This window comes from Ovis canadensis, chromosome 3, assembly GCF_042477335.2.
Source record: "Ovis canadensis isolate MfBH-ARS-UI-01 breed Bighorn chromosome 3, ARS-UI_OviCan_v2, whole genome shotgun sequence".
NCBI classification, from domain to species: domain Eukaryota; kingdom Metazoa; phylum Chordata; class Mammalia; order Artiodactyla; family Bovidae; genus Ovis; species Ovis canadensis.
Window position 1 is genome coordinate 36,126,229 of NC_091247.1, and position 12,639 is coordinate 36,138,867.

Sequence of the window (12,639 nt, forward strand, 5' to 3'; positions counted from 1 at the left end):
GTCTCAGGGCCAGGTCTGGCCTCAGCTCCTGCAGGCCCCGGCTCCCCCAGGGGCTCTTTCCACCAGGAAGGCCCTCCCCTCTTCTTCATAGACAACTCTGTCACCTTCAAGACTGAAACTCGGGCTTCTGTCTCCTTGCGGAAGCCACCCATGAACTCAGGCCCTTCCCTGGCCTCTGATGGCAGGGCGGTGTGTAAACCTCCAGTGTGGCATTTGCACATCATACGGAAATGCTTTGTTCCTACGTCCACCATTGGCTGGGGCTCCTTTGGAGGCAGAGACTGGATCTTGTACCCTCTACAAACTTAGGTGTCAGGCACAGTGTCCTAATAGGTGCTTAGTACGGTTCTCTGAGATTGGCAAAGCAGGAGGAGAGCGGGTGTGGACCCCTTTCCTGTTTTGTCAGAAAAAGTCGAAAATCTAGGGGAAAGGGGAGCTCAGGACAGGACAGCAATGTGTGTGTGTGTGCATGTGCACACGCGTGCGTGCATCTCTGTGTGTGTATGTGCGCACACACGCGTGCATGCATGTATCTCTGCGTGCATCTGTGTGTGCATGCACATGCGTGTGCGTGCATGTATATGTGTGTGCGTGTGCACACGTGTGTGCATCTCTGTGTGTGTGCATGCACGTGCGTGTGCGTGCATGTATGTGTGTGTGTGTGTGGGCTTTCAGTACCATATAAAATAGGTAACTAATAAGAACCTGGGCTTCCCTGGTGGCTTAGATGGTAAGAATCCGCCTGCAGTGCAGGAGACTCGGGTTTGATCCCTGGGTCGGGAAGATCCCCTGGAGGAGGAAATGGCTACCCACTCCAGTATTCATGCCTGGAGAATCCCATGGACAGAGGATCCTGCTGGGCTGCAGTCCACGGGGCTGTAAATGGTTGGATGCGACTGAGTGACTAACACACACACACAAGGACCTGCTATACAGCACAGGAAGCTCTACCCAGTACTCTGTAACGACCTATATGGGAAAGGAATCAAAAAGAACAGATAAATGTATAGCTGATTCACTGTGCTATACAGGAGAAACCAACACAACACTGTAATAACTATACTCCAATACAAATTAATTACAAACAAAGAGTGGGGGTGTTTTCACCTGTATGCATCCCCGAGGAAGCCTCAGACAATGATGCCCCACCTTGGCAGACAGTAGGTGCTTGGGAAGTAGTAGTTTCTTTTCCTTAACCTCTCTGATCAATAGGTAGAGACCTTGACTGGAGCAATAATAGTGCCAGGTCTCAGGCTGCAGTCAGACAACACTAGCTGACTGCCACACTCTTCCAGGAATAGGTGGACTCCCTAAGGAATGCTCCCAACCTTTCTATTCTCAAGAACATTTTATCACATCTGTCTTCTGGGTGTCCTGTTTGTCTCACTAGATGAATTGTACTTACTAAATAAGGATTAGTACTAGTCACTACGGAGGAAATATCTTCCAGAAAAAAGGCACCTGACCCTTCAACCTGGATATTCTGACTGGGGGACATTTTGATGTAGGCTATAGCACTTTGGGGCCTCCCAGGTGGCTCAGCGGGTAAAGAATCCACCTGCCAATGCAGGAGACATAGGAGACACAAGTTCAGTCCCTGGGTTGGGACGATCCCCTGGAGGAGGAAATGGCAAACCACTCCAGTATTCCTGCCTGGAAAATTCCATTGACAGAGGAGCCTGGTGGACTCCATGGGTTGCAAAGAGTCAGACGCTACTGAAGCGACTAAGCATGCATGCACGCATAGCACTTCGATGTGCTATAATGATTTATAGCGAATCATTTAATGGTCTGCTTCTTTCATGTGACATTATGTGACCAACAGACATTATTGTCCAAGTTTCAAGCCTCATCTAAGGTCAAGGATTAGATGAGCGTCAAGAATATCTGTAACAGCCTTTGTTGGGTTAAAAAACAAGCAGTCAACAGCAACAACAAAACCCAAACCAAACATTTTGGGTTTTGATTCTTTCATTTTGATATGGTGCTTTTCAGGCCAGTTCAAAAAAGTCCCCTTTAGCAATGTAAGCATTTCAGTGTCTTGCTTCAACAGAAAAACAACTCTTGTGTGTGTTTCTGGTCAGTGTGCAGTAGGGAGTGCTAGGGACTTCGAGCTACCTAGTCTCAACATTCCAAAGAGAGAAATGAAAACAGTTCTCCCATTTGGGCTGGGCTCATAGCAACACAGGGTGGTGATATTGTGGCAATTCATGTAGATCAGAAACCTGGCTAGACTTAGATATGGCTGTGATTACTAAAAAATGGGGAAATGAATTAATTATTATTTAAGTGTAGTTTAATAAGTTTAATAATAAGATTGCTGGGAGAAATAACAGTAACCTCAGATATGCAGATGACACCACCTTTATGGCAGAAAGTGAAGAGGAACTAAAAAGCCTCTTGAGGAAAGTGAAAGAGGAGAGTAAAAAATTTGGCTTAAAGCTCAACATTCAGAAAACTAAGATCATGGCATCTGGTCCCATCACTTCATGGAAAATAGATGGGGAAACAGTGGAAACAGCGTCAGACTTTACTTTGGGGGGCTCCAAAATCAATGCAGATGGTGATTGCAGCCATGAAATTTAAAGACGCTTACTCCTTGGAAGGAAAGTTATGACCAACCTAGATAGCATATTCAAAAGCAGAGACATTACTTTGCCAACAAAGGTCCGTCCAGTCAAGGCTATGGTTTTTCCAGTGGTCCTGTATGGACGTGAAAGTTGGACTGTGAAGAAGGCTGAGCACCGAAGAACTGATGCTTTTGAACTGTGGTGTTGGAGAAGACTCTTGAGAGTCCTTTGGACTGCAAGGAGATCCAACCAGTCCATTCTAAAGGAGATCAGTCCTGGGTATTCATTGGAAGGACTGATGCTAACGCTGAAATTCCAATACTTTGGCCACCTGATGCAAAGAGTTGACTCATTGGAAAAGACTTTGATGCTGGGAGGGATTGGGGGCAGGAGGAGAAGGGGACGACAGAGGATGAGATGGCTGGATGGCATCACTGACTCGATGGACATGAGTTTGGGTAAACTCTGGGAGTTGGTGATGGACAGGGAGGCCTGGCGTGCTGCGATTCACGGGATCGCAAAGAGTCAGACACTACTGAGTGACTGAACTGAACTGAACTGAACTGAAGTGTAGTTTGGCAGGCATAATCTTTCAAAAAACCAGAAAAAAGTCCTCAGAAGCACAGAAGTTGGGAACTACTGCTGTTCTGGAAATGCTGTCTGGCCACTGCCTGACACCATGGTTACTCCAGCAGATTTCTTGCAGATGTTGGGCTGGGTAGCACCTATCGTGTGCAAGACATGTGCGAGGTACTTGTACATGATCTTTGCAACCGGCTGGACAGGTGTCAGCAACTCCCAACCCTCACCTTTAGATGGGAAAACAGAGTCTCAAGAGATTCAGTGACCTGCCCAAATTTGGAAGTGGGTCTGATTCACCCTATCTTAGGGGAAACAGCCTAAGAGAACCTCTGTAAGTCTTAGGGGACTTTGAACCAGTCTAACTTGGGAGTCGCCCTGGGCAAAGATGGGACAGTGGGTCTTGGTGGAGGTAACTGTTGAGGTCTCTGTCTGCCTTGCCACTCCTCTGCTGCCTTCCTCATGTTGCTTTTCATACGTGGGGATTTTCATCAAGTGCTGGGCTGGCCAGTCTTCCTTCAAGCAGTGGGGCCTCCCCTCCCAGGCTCTCATTTCTGGAGGCTTCCGGAAGGTGGGTGCTGTGTGGGTCCTATGGATCCCCCCATTTCCTGTTTCTTGCGTCTCAGAGTCCAGATGTGAGTTTTAATGGAGGGAACACAAAGACTTTGAGCCTGAGGGTTCTTGGTTCAAATTCCATCTTTGTCACTGAGGGGGCCTCTTTAGGGGGGCCTTAAGGGGGCTTTCCAGGTGGCGCCAGTGGTAAAGAACCCACTTGCCAATGCAGGAGATGTAAGAGGTGAGGGTGAGATCTCTGGGTCAGGAAGATCCCCTGGAGGAGGAAATGACAATCCACTCCAGTATTCTTGCCAGGAGAATCTCATGGACAGAGGAGCTGATGGGTTACAGTTCAGCTCTTACAAACAGTCAGACACGACTGAAGTGACTTAGCACGTGTGCATGCAAACACAGACATGCGGCCTTAGATCTGTTGCTTAACTTCCTGACTCCAGTTTCTTCACATGGAAATAAGGGAATACAGATAAATACAATAATAATGACATCTTCCTCATTGTTACAAGGAGGAGAAATACCTAGTGGGTCCTCAACAGACACGCATCCTCTTCTGTCTAGGACAGTGGGTGACCTCTGGAAAATCAGCCAGGCAGGAAGGGAGGTCTGGCCTGCTCAGTGCGGCAGGGGCAGGGGTAGCCGGATGTCTTTGGCCATTTACTGGGGATTTGTGGGACCTGGAGCTGCTAATCGCATTGCAGCCAAACCTTGTTATTGCACTCCTGCCCAGAATGTCATTTAAAAAGCACTTAGGGTTTCCCCAGAACGCATTTACTCGAGGTCCCAGGGGGTGGGACTGCACAGAAAACGGGGCAACCTGAGAAGCTCCTTTCCTTCCCCGGGGGGCTGAGGCTGTACGGGAGGTGGGTGGGGGCTGCAGGAAGGGAAGCAGCTCATTTCCCACTCCCCTCTGCGGAGGGGAGGGGAGGGGGGATTTGCATGAACAATGGCATAATTATGTTTCCTGTTTATGCAGCCCAGACAAATGCTGTGCAAGGAGCCTCCACTGGCTGGGCCTCAGAAGGCTGGGCCTGGAGGCAATTTCTGGATCCCGTGGCTGTGGGGAGGCTCCTGACCCTGAGCTTCAGTTTCTTCCTTTGTAAAAGGAGGATTGCGGCATTGACCTTGCCCCCATCATTGATCTGTGAGAAGATGACAGTCTGGGGTGTGACGAACCCAGTGGTTTTTGGGGGTGGCATCAACATCACCTGATAACTTGCTAGAAATTCACATTCTCGATGAACGAATGTGTGGATAGATTCCATGAGTACAATGAATACCGTTTATGTCTCCCTCCTCAACCTGCATCTAGTAAACACCAATGTGTTGTCATATTTGCTTCATTAATGTAAAAATATTTAGCATGAATAAAAATGAAATGCATATTCTTGGGCCCCACTCCAGACCTATACAATCATGCTCTTCGCAAGGCTTCCCTAGTGGCTCAGATGATAAAGAATCTGCCTGCTAATGTAGGAGACCTACATGAGGTCAATCCTTGGATCAGGAAGATCCCCTGGAGAAGGAAATGGCAACCCACTCCAGTGTTCTTGCTTGGGAAATCCCATGGACAGAGGAGTCAAACAATCAGATACAATTGAGTGACTAACACCTTCATTTTTTTACTTTGCGAGTAGGGCCAGCAGTCTGGGCCTTGTACAGCACATGGCTGGGCTACTTAAATAAAAGGCGTAATTATGCCATCGTTCATGCAAATAACTGGCCTTTGTGTCATTCTGATGTCCATTCAGGGTTAGAAGCCTTGCCATTAGCTTGGCTTAGCTGCCTACTGCTGGAGTTGGGCCTCCCTCAGCCTGGCCTTGCTCTAGTGGAATGCTCTAAGGTGGGGGTTGGGCCTGGGATGAGAATTCAAGAATAGTCACTTTACTAGCAAACAATGAAGGCCCAGGAAAGGAGGCTCAAGGATAAGAAACATCTTTCATGTGCATCATACTTTTGTTTCCCAAACATTTTGACATTTATTGCCTCATTCGAACAGCATGAAGTAATAGTCAAAGAACAGCCCATTCAAATTATAATTATTAATAAAACTAGAGAACACTCTGAAGCTAGCTCATGCATGCATATCGTCTCAGACCATTTGTGGTGTGGGTGCCTGGCAGACAGAGGACATAGCTACCTTTCCTGCCATATTCCATTATCCCCAATCTTCCCGTCTCCAGCCCTCACCTCCAGTGTGGGCCAGAGCCTCTGGCCTTGGCCTGCCTGGGCAGCCCAGTGGGTCAGGCATGCACCCACAGGCAGGACCCCAGTCCTCTTCAGGAGAGCGGGTCTGCCCTTGACCCTCCCCTCCTCCATACCCACCTGTAGGTGTCGGTGGCTGGCACCTTCCAAGTCTGGATGCCCTTCAGGGGGCCCTCGCTCCCCACCACCACGCTCAGGTTGGAGTTCCGGTAGGCATTGTTGCACTGGGCCTGCGTGGGGCCGTGGGGCCCACTGGCCCCGCATGTGGTGAACAGCCAGTGAACTGCACACAAGAGGAAAGGCAATCACTCACTTGGCCTGGCCCTCCCTTCTCCAGGGGTCTCCCTCGCTGCCTCTGAGCTGTTGGCTCCATGGTGCCAAGCCCCTGTTCCAAGATGGCACCAAGGCTGGGGCAAGGAACACTAATCAGTCATTTGAACTGGAAGCTTCTGTGAGGATCTGCTGTGTGCCAGGCCCTGGACCAGAGGTAGAGACACACACATGGAACAGACTTGGACCCTGGCCTTCACAGACTTACAGGTGACTAAAAGGAGACCCAAAGGGATACAACAACACAGGCCAGTCAGGGAAAAAGAGTCACAGAAGGGCCCAGCTAGCTCTGCACCGTGAGAGTTCTGAGGAGGGAGAGAAGACACCTCTCAGGTGAGACAGGCACAAGCGGAGGCTAGGTCCTCTCCTGGTTCTCACCAGGTCCAGGACAGTGCTAGGCAAACAAGAGGTGCTCAACCTGTGCTACTGTGACTGGATCTAACCTGACTTCTGCATACAGGATCCTCTCAGCCTGAAGAAGTTCAAAAGAGTAAACTGGGCACAGAGTCAGCTCCATGCCATCCTTCCTCTCACTGGTTGGGCTTGGAAACACATTGGAAACAGCTCTGTGCTCTCTATTTAATGTAAAAAATAGGAAATGATCACTTGTGCCTCTGGCGCATGTCCTCCTGTTCCAAGCCCCTCACCGCTGTCTGGAGGTTTGTCCTCACCCAGAGCACCCAATGCTCTCCAGTGGCCTTTCAGGGGGGTCTCAGGAATACTCAGCACACCTCCACCCCTCCACAGCCGCTGGGCCACTTCCTTCCATACATTTTATCTTTGAGTCAGGCTGGACCTTGGAGAATTGTCAGATTTCATCCTGGCGGGAATTCTAACATGTTTAAACCTATAAAGACTTCCCCCAAATGTGCTCTTGATAAAGTTACTTTTACTTAAAATACAAAAATCTCATTATAAGATTGGAGAAATTACTTCCCTTTAAAGAGATGAAGTTGAATCCTTCCTACAGAAAATTATGAAAAAATTAATTTGGGTGTATATAGCTTTGTTCGCTAAAACATAAAATTCTTTTGATGACTTTCAACGAACTTGATGAAAAAAATGAAAGGTTAATTTGGGTTGCTAATTATCATCAATCAGATTGAGATTACATGGGAGCAGTTTTGATAATCTAAAAACCCGGCTGGTTGCGGTGGGCTTTTGTGATGCTGCCCCAGCTCGGGGTCAGGAGAGCAAAGCTCTAGTTGAGGTTCCAGTGCACACACAGCTACTCAATACTGAGCCTTCAGGGCTTTTCTTGGCTTCATTTTCTCCAAAGAAAGATGTTGATTTCTATTTGGTTTCTGAAGGCCGTTTCAAGGGCAAGAAGGTGATGAATCCATTCATCTTTGGTGTGAATGCTTGAGTGTTAATTTTCTCATCTGTTTGCATTGTAAGGGGGTAATCTGTTAATTCAAAGGACTGACTCTTTACTGGAAGCTTTTCAGCAGAGCTGTCACGGCCAGTTGACCTTTCACCCTCTCCAGTGCTCAAATTACACGTGTGGGCTGTGCCGGGGGAGATGTGGTAAGGTCACGGACTCTGAAATCAGCAAGAACATTTGGGCTTGGGAGCAGCCTCATCACTTGTTGACTATGGGACATTGATCATCTTCTTTTTTGTCTGTGAAAGGGGCTAGATTGGTATGAGAATTAAAGGGAAATGAGGTGTATGAAAGGTTATTATAAAATCTAAAACTCTAAAAATGTAATAAGCTATGTTGCTGACTCCTGCCTACAACCCAAGGCTGGTGCTGTTCCTGACAATGGGAAATGTGGCCAGGGTTTCTGTGAATATGGATCCCCCTGCCAACAGCACCTAGGAATTTAAACTCAGTGAACTGGGGATGAGGGTAGGAGCAGGAAGAAAAAGAAAAGCTCAGAAAAGAAGTTTAAAAGTCCATTCCACCCCATGGTCTCTAGCTCCTCCAAGTCTATTCTGCAGGTCAGTCTGTGCCTATAGCATGCAGCCTGGGTTTGGGGGCAGCCTTGTCAATCTGGGGCAGAAGCATGGTGGTTTATTTAGTTAGTTTGGTCCTGGAAACCAAGAATTCAGACATAAATACATATATTTTTTTTTCCCCCTGGAGAGTGTGCTGAGGAAGACAGCTGAAAGAAGGCATGGACTTGGCACCCTACCTGAGCATCTGTCTTCAGCAGGACCTCTTCTAAAGCCAGCCTCGCTTAACATTGTTCTGAAGGTTCTGAGATGTTCTCAGACAGTCTGGGTTTTTACTTCCTGGTCAAGTTGGGCATCTGATGAGGTAGGAAGAGGGGCATGGGCTTTGAATCCAGATGGGCCAACTTTTCTCATTGGATTTTACCCCTGATGAGGTGTGAAAACTGGGGTAAACTCTGTAGCCTATCTGAGCCTCAGTTTCTTAAGCTGAACAAGCGGAGGTACAATACCCAGTACTTAGACGTGCTGTGAGTATTAAATGATGACCTAAGCAAAGTGCTTAGAAGGACATTTTGCATTAGAGATGCATAAAGAATATACTTTATAAAGTGTGTAACTTCCTGTTTAATTTTTGACTGTAGGAAAGCAGAGCCACCCAGTCTCAAGATTTACATTCCTCAGTCCATAAAGAAGGGACTCTAAGGCTGTTTCTCAATAAAAGGAACAGTATTTTCCCAACTCATTGGACATATATTATTAGTCTCAGGTGGTTTCTATACACAAAATTCTGTTTTCATTTGCAGCAACTGCAGATGCAAAGGTCCAGAGCGGGAATTCTTTCTAAAGTGGATTCCGCAGAATGAGGATTCGCCATCCCAGGTCAGACCCATGATTCATCCAGCCGAGGTCTGTTGCGCTCACAGCCTTTCAGGCATGGAGGTCCTCTTTGCTCCCTTCGATGGCTCTGATTCTCATAAATCTGCCCAAGGTTGTTTGGAATTAATTTCTGTGTCCCATGAGCAGCACTTCTTAGGGGTATTGGGATTCTGAGTTTATTGCTTATTGAACAAGAGCTGTCCTGCTTCTGCTGTGTATGGCTTGCCTTGCTGAAGCTTCATCCTGTTGGTTCTCTTTGCTCATCTGCCTGGAATCTCACAGACACCATTGAATGCCACAGCAAGATGGGACGACCCTGGAGATCTCTGAATTTAGTGGTTCCCAAACCACCTAAGGACCTTTAAAAATACCAGTTCCAGGGCCCTGAAGATTCAGATTCATATGGAGGAAGGACAATATTTGCATTTTGTGAAAACTTTCCCAGGAGAGCCAGACTGCTGTGTGCAGAGTGGATTAACAGTCAAGCTAGGAGTGAAACATGGATCTTCAGAGTTTAAGTTCAAGACTTGAAAAAGTGCTGCAACTACCATAAAATCCTCATGGAAACTTTCTGTGAGGCTGGTTTTATTTTCCTTATAAATCCATGCGCCCAGGGCTTAGTTAAACCCCAACAAGGTTGCTCAGGCCCAGAGAGCAGGCAGGCCACCATGAAGGGAGAGGTGAGTTGCTCAGGGCATGTGGTAGGTAGACCCTCAGTTCTAGAAGGTACCACAGTGGCTTAGCCTAGCAGAGTGTGGGTATTGGAGTCACAGGCACAAACCAGGGAAAGCAGGTGATCAGTGTCAGGACTCTGGTCCCCCGAGAGGTCATGGGGAGCCAGGGGGTGTCAAAAGACTCCAGTAACTAGAGTGTTTACAAGATCAACCAGCAGACACATGAGAGGGACTGGGTAAAAAGCAACGAGGTAAAATCTTTGTTTTTAAAAAGATCAAGGTCATAGTGAGACTGGCAGTGAGGTGGGCTTGATGTGAGCTGCCAATCTGAGAGTCCAAGGGTCCTCACATTTCCCCAGCTCAGAGTCTACATTAATCCCAGAGGCTCCATGGAGCTGCAGGAGGATTAGCTGGCCCCCAAGGAGCATCCTGGATTGGAAGCATGGGAGGGAAGTAGCCAGGGAGGAAACAAGCCCAGCTCTTTCCTCTTCTCTTACTTAAAAAAACAACAACAAAAACCAAACTATTCTATTAAAACTCATTTATGTGTGAGAGAGAAAGAGAGAAAAAAGAACTGCTTTATCTTGTTCTCACTTATACCACACACTGGAAACCTAGTTTAATACTCACTCACATCTAAATTGTGTAAAGAACCCACAAACATCAAAATACTGATTGGTTATAGACAGCTGAGTAAAGAAAAATCCATTAAGCACTGGGTTTCATTTTACCTATATTGTAGCATCCTCTGAGAAGAAACAAATCAATTAGTAATATACGGCACAATGTTAAAAAAAATAGGCTAGATAGTGATTGTGCTGGTTTTATTACTGTTCCTAAGCCATCTCATCTGCTCAATTGAATGCAAAGAAATAAAGCATGACACAAAGGAAAATAAGTTCTCAACTATCACTATTAATCACAATAATAAGGGTCTGCCTCACGCCGAAGCCTATATGGTTGTGCCATGGAAGTGAGTTCAATGGCTCCTGTGGCTCTTTTATACTATTCTGATTCTGACCCATGGAATTGAATTTTATCCATATTTGTTGACTGAGCTGAACTTCATGGGAGCTGTGGCATACTGAACCATTTTGATGGCCACTGTAGATCCCATTAAACTAATGACCCCAAATCCAAGCAAATACAGTCATTCGCCATCCATAAATGTATCTGATGCTATTCTTTATTATAAATTGGAGAAAGTAACCCTTTTTGTGAGTACGTGATGAAAATTAACCAGCTGTTCCCCTTATCAGGGCAAAATGAAAATAATAACACATACTGTTGCTATTGTGAGGTTAAAACATTTCAACTCTTTAAACAATGGAACAGCAACCCCCTCCAGATGCCAGATCAATGTCTGATTATTTCTGTCTTTTTTTGATGTTAGCAGTTGTTGAAGCATAATGCCTAGATATGTTTATTTACTGAGAGTTACAAAATAATGATATTCAGATTTCATCCTTTTTCCATATTTATTAGTTGGAATATATTCTTAAAGAGGTGCTTCTTCTCACCTACTATTTGGTTGCCCAGTGATACAGTTCATGTAGGGAAGGCAGATAAATGCTCCGTTCTTTCTCCTTCTTTGGAGCATTCAAGGTAATGAATTGGTCATCTATAATGCTCTGAAATTGACTAGTTGTTTGTATATCACTATGAGTACATGAGTTTAAACATATTTTGAGTTTTAGTTAATAATTATTATTTCTTAATAGCTCAAACTATCACATTTTTGGTGAGTGGTAGCTTCCTGAGTTCTTTGTTGTTGTTGTTTTTTAGTAGTTAAGCTGTGTCCTTTGGCCCCTTGCTATCTGGTGTGAAGAAATGTTCCTTACCCAGACCTGTGCTCAGCCATTTTTCAAAAACTTTGGTTTCTTTTAGTGAAAAAAGCATGTTAAGTATACAATCTGGGTGCTATGGACACTTATTGCTAGTGGGTTTGTGATTGTTTCTAGGCTTTTTTAGTGGACACAGCTAGGAAATACATAGGCTGCACACAAACGTGTGTGTGTGTGTGTGTGTGTGTGTGTACACATTTATATGACAAAGTATCCATGAGTTTACACTGACAGTTCCAAATCAAAGTCAGAACTAGAGGGTTTTTAATTTAATCTCTTCTATATTACATCTGTGTTTATTTTTCCACACTGCAAATCTTGCTCCTCAAGAACAAAAGTGATAATGGAGTTAGAATATTCTCTAGTTACTCATACACTTTATGTTGCTTTGTCCTCACTCCCATGGGAGTGAGTATTTGGGAGTTAGAAGGGACTACCTTACCAAAAATTTTTTGCTGTAAATATCCATGGGTTTTCAGTTTTGATATACGTTTGCTCATTTTTTGCATAGAGATTCAGAGAGGTTAAAAAAAAAACTATGCTGTTACCACCAATGGTGCTGTGCATCATTCCAGGATGCTTAAATTGTTTTTAAATTTAGGAATCACTTGACATCTCTCTGGTCAGGGTCCTCACCTTTATTTCTACTCTTGGAACTGCAGGGTTTTTTTTTTTCAGATTTCATCTCGGGGACATCCCCAGTGACTGTGGTCTATGACTTACTGTTGCATCATATTCTGCCTTTTTTTTTTTTTTTTTTTTCGATACAGCCCACTGAGTGTAACTTAACTTCTTCACGATAGTGCCATTTGGACTTAGGGGCTATTTGACCCTTTACTAAATGACTGCAGACATAAATATTTTCTATTAACTCACTTTCTTTATTATCAGGTTTACTTTCTTAGGGCTTCAGGATGTTCTATGATTAGTCTTATTTGGTATCTAGTGTTGGGTGAGGGTGTGAGAAAGCACAGAGAATCTCTGGGCATTAGACTGAGGGGCAGCTAGAGGCACAAAATCTTTATTTCAGGGTTTTGGAATGTATTCACATTTGATACTTATATTTGGTGGATGGTGGAAGGTACTAGAAGA

The 12,639-nt window shown here is 45.5% G+C and overlaps 1 protein-coding gene across 1 annotated transcript in view; it reads right to left on the reverse strand.

Annotated features, from left to right (window-relative positions):
• The window catches only part of ALK (ALK receptor tyrosine kinase), a 742,529-nt gene that overhangs the window by 53,095 nt on the left and 676,795 nt on the right, over positions 1-12,639 (reverse strand). The window contains exon 12 of the mRNA XM_069582903.1: positions 6,045-6,207. Coding sequence (XP_069439004.1) covers positions 6,045-6,207 — 163 coding nt within the window. The remainder of the gene's footprint in view (positions 1-6,044; positions 6,208-12,639) is intronic.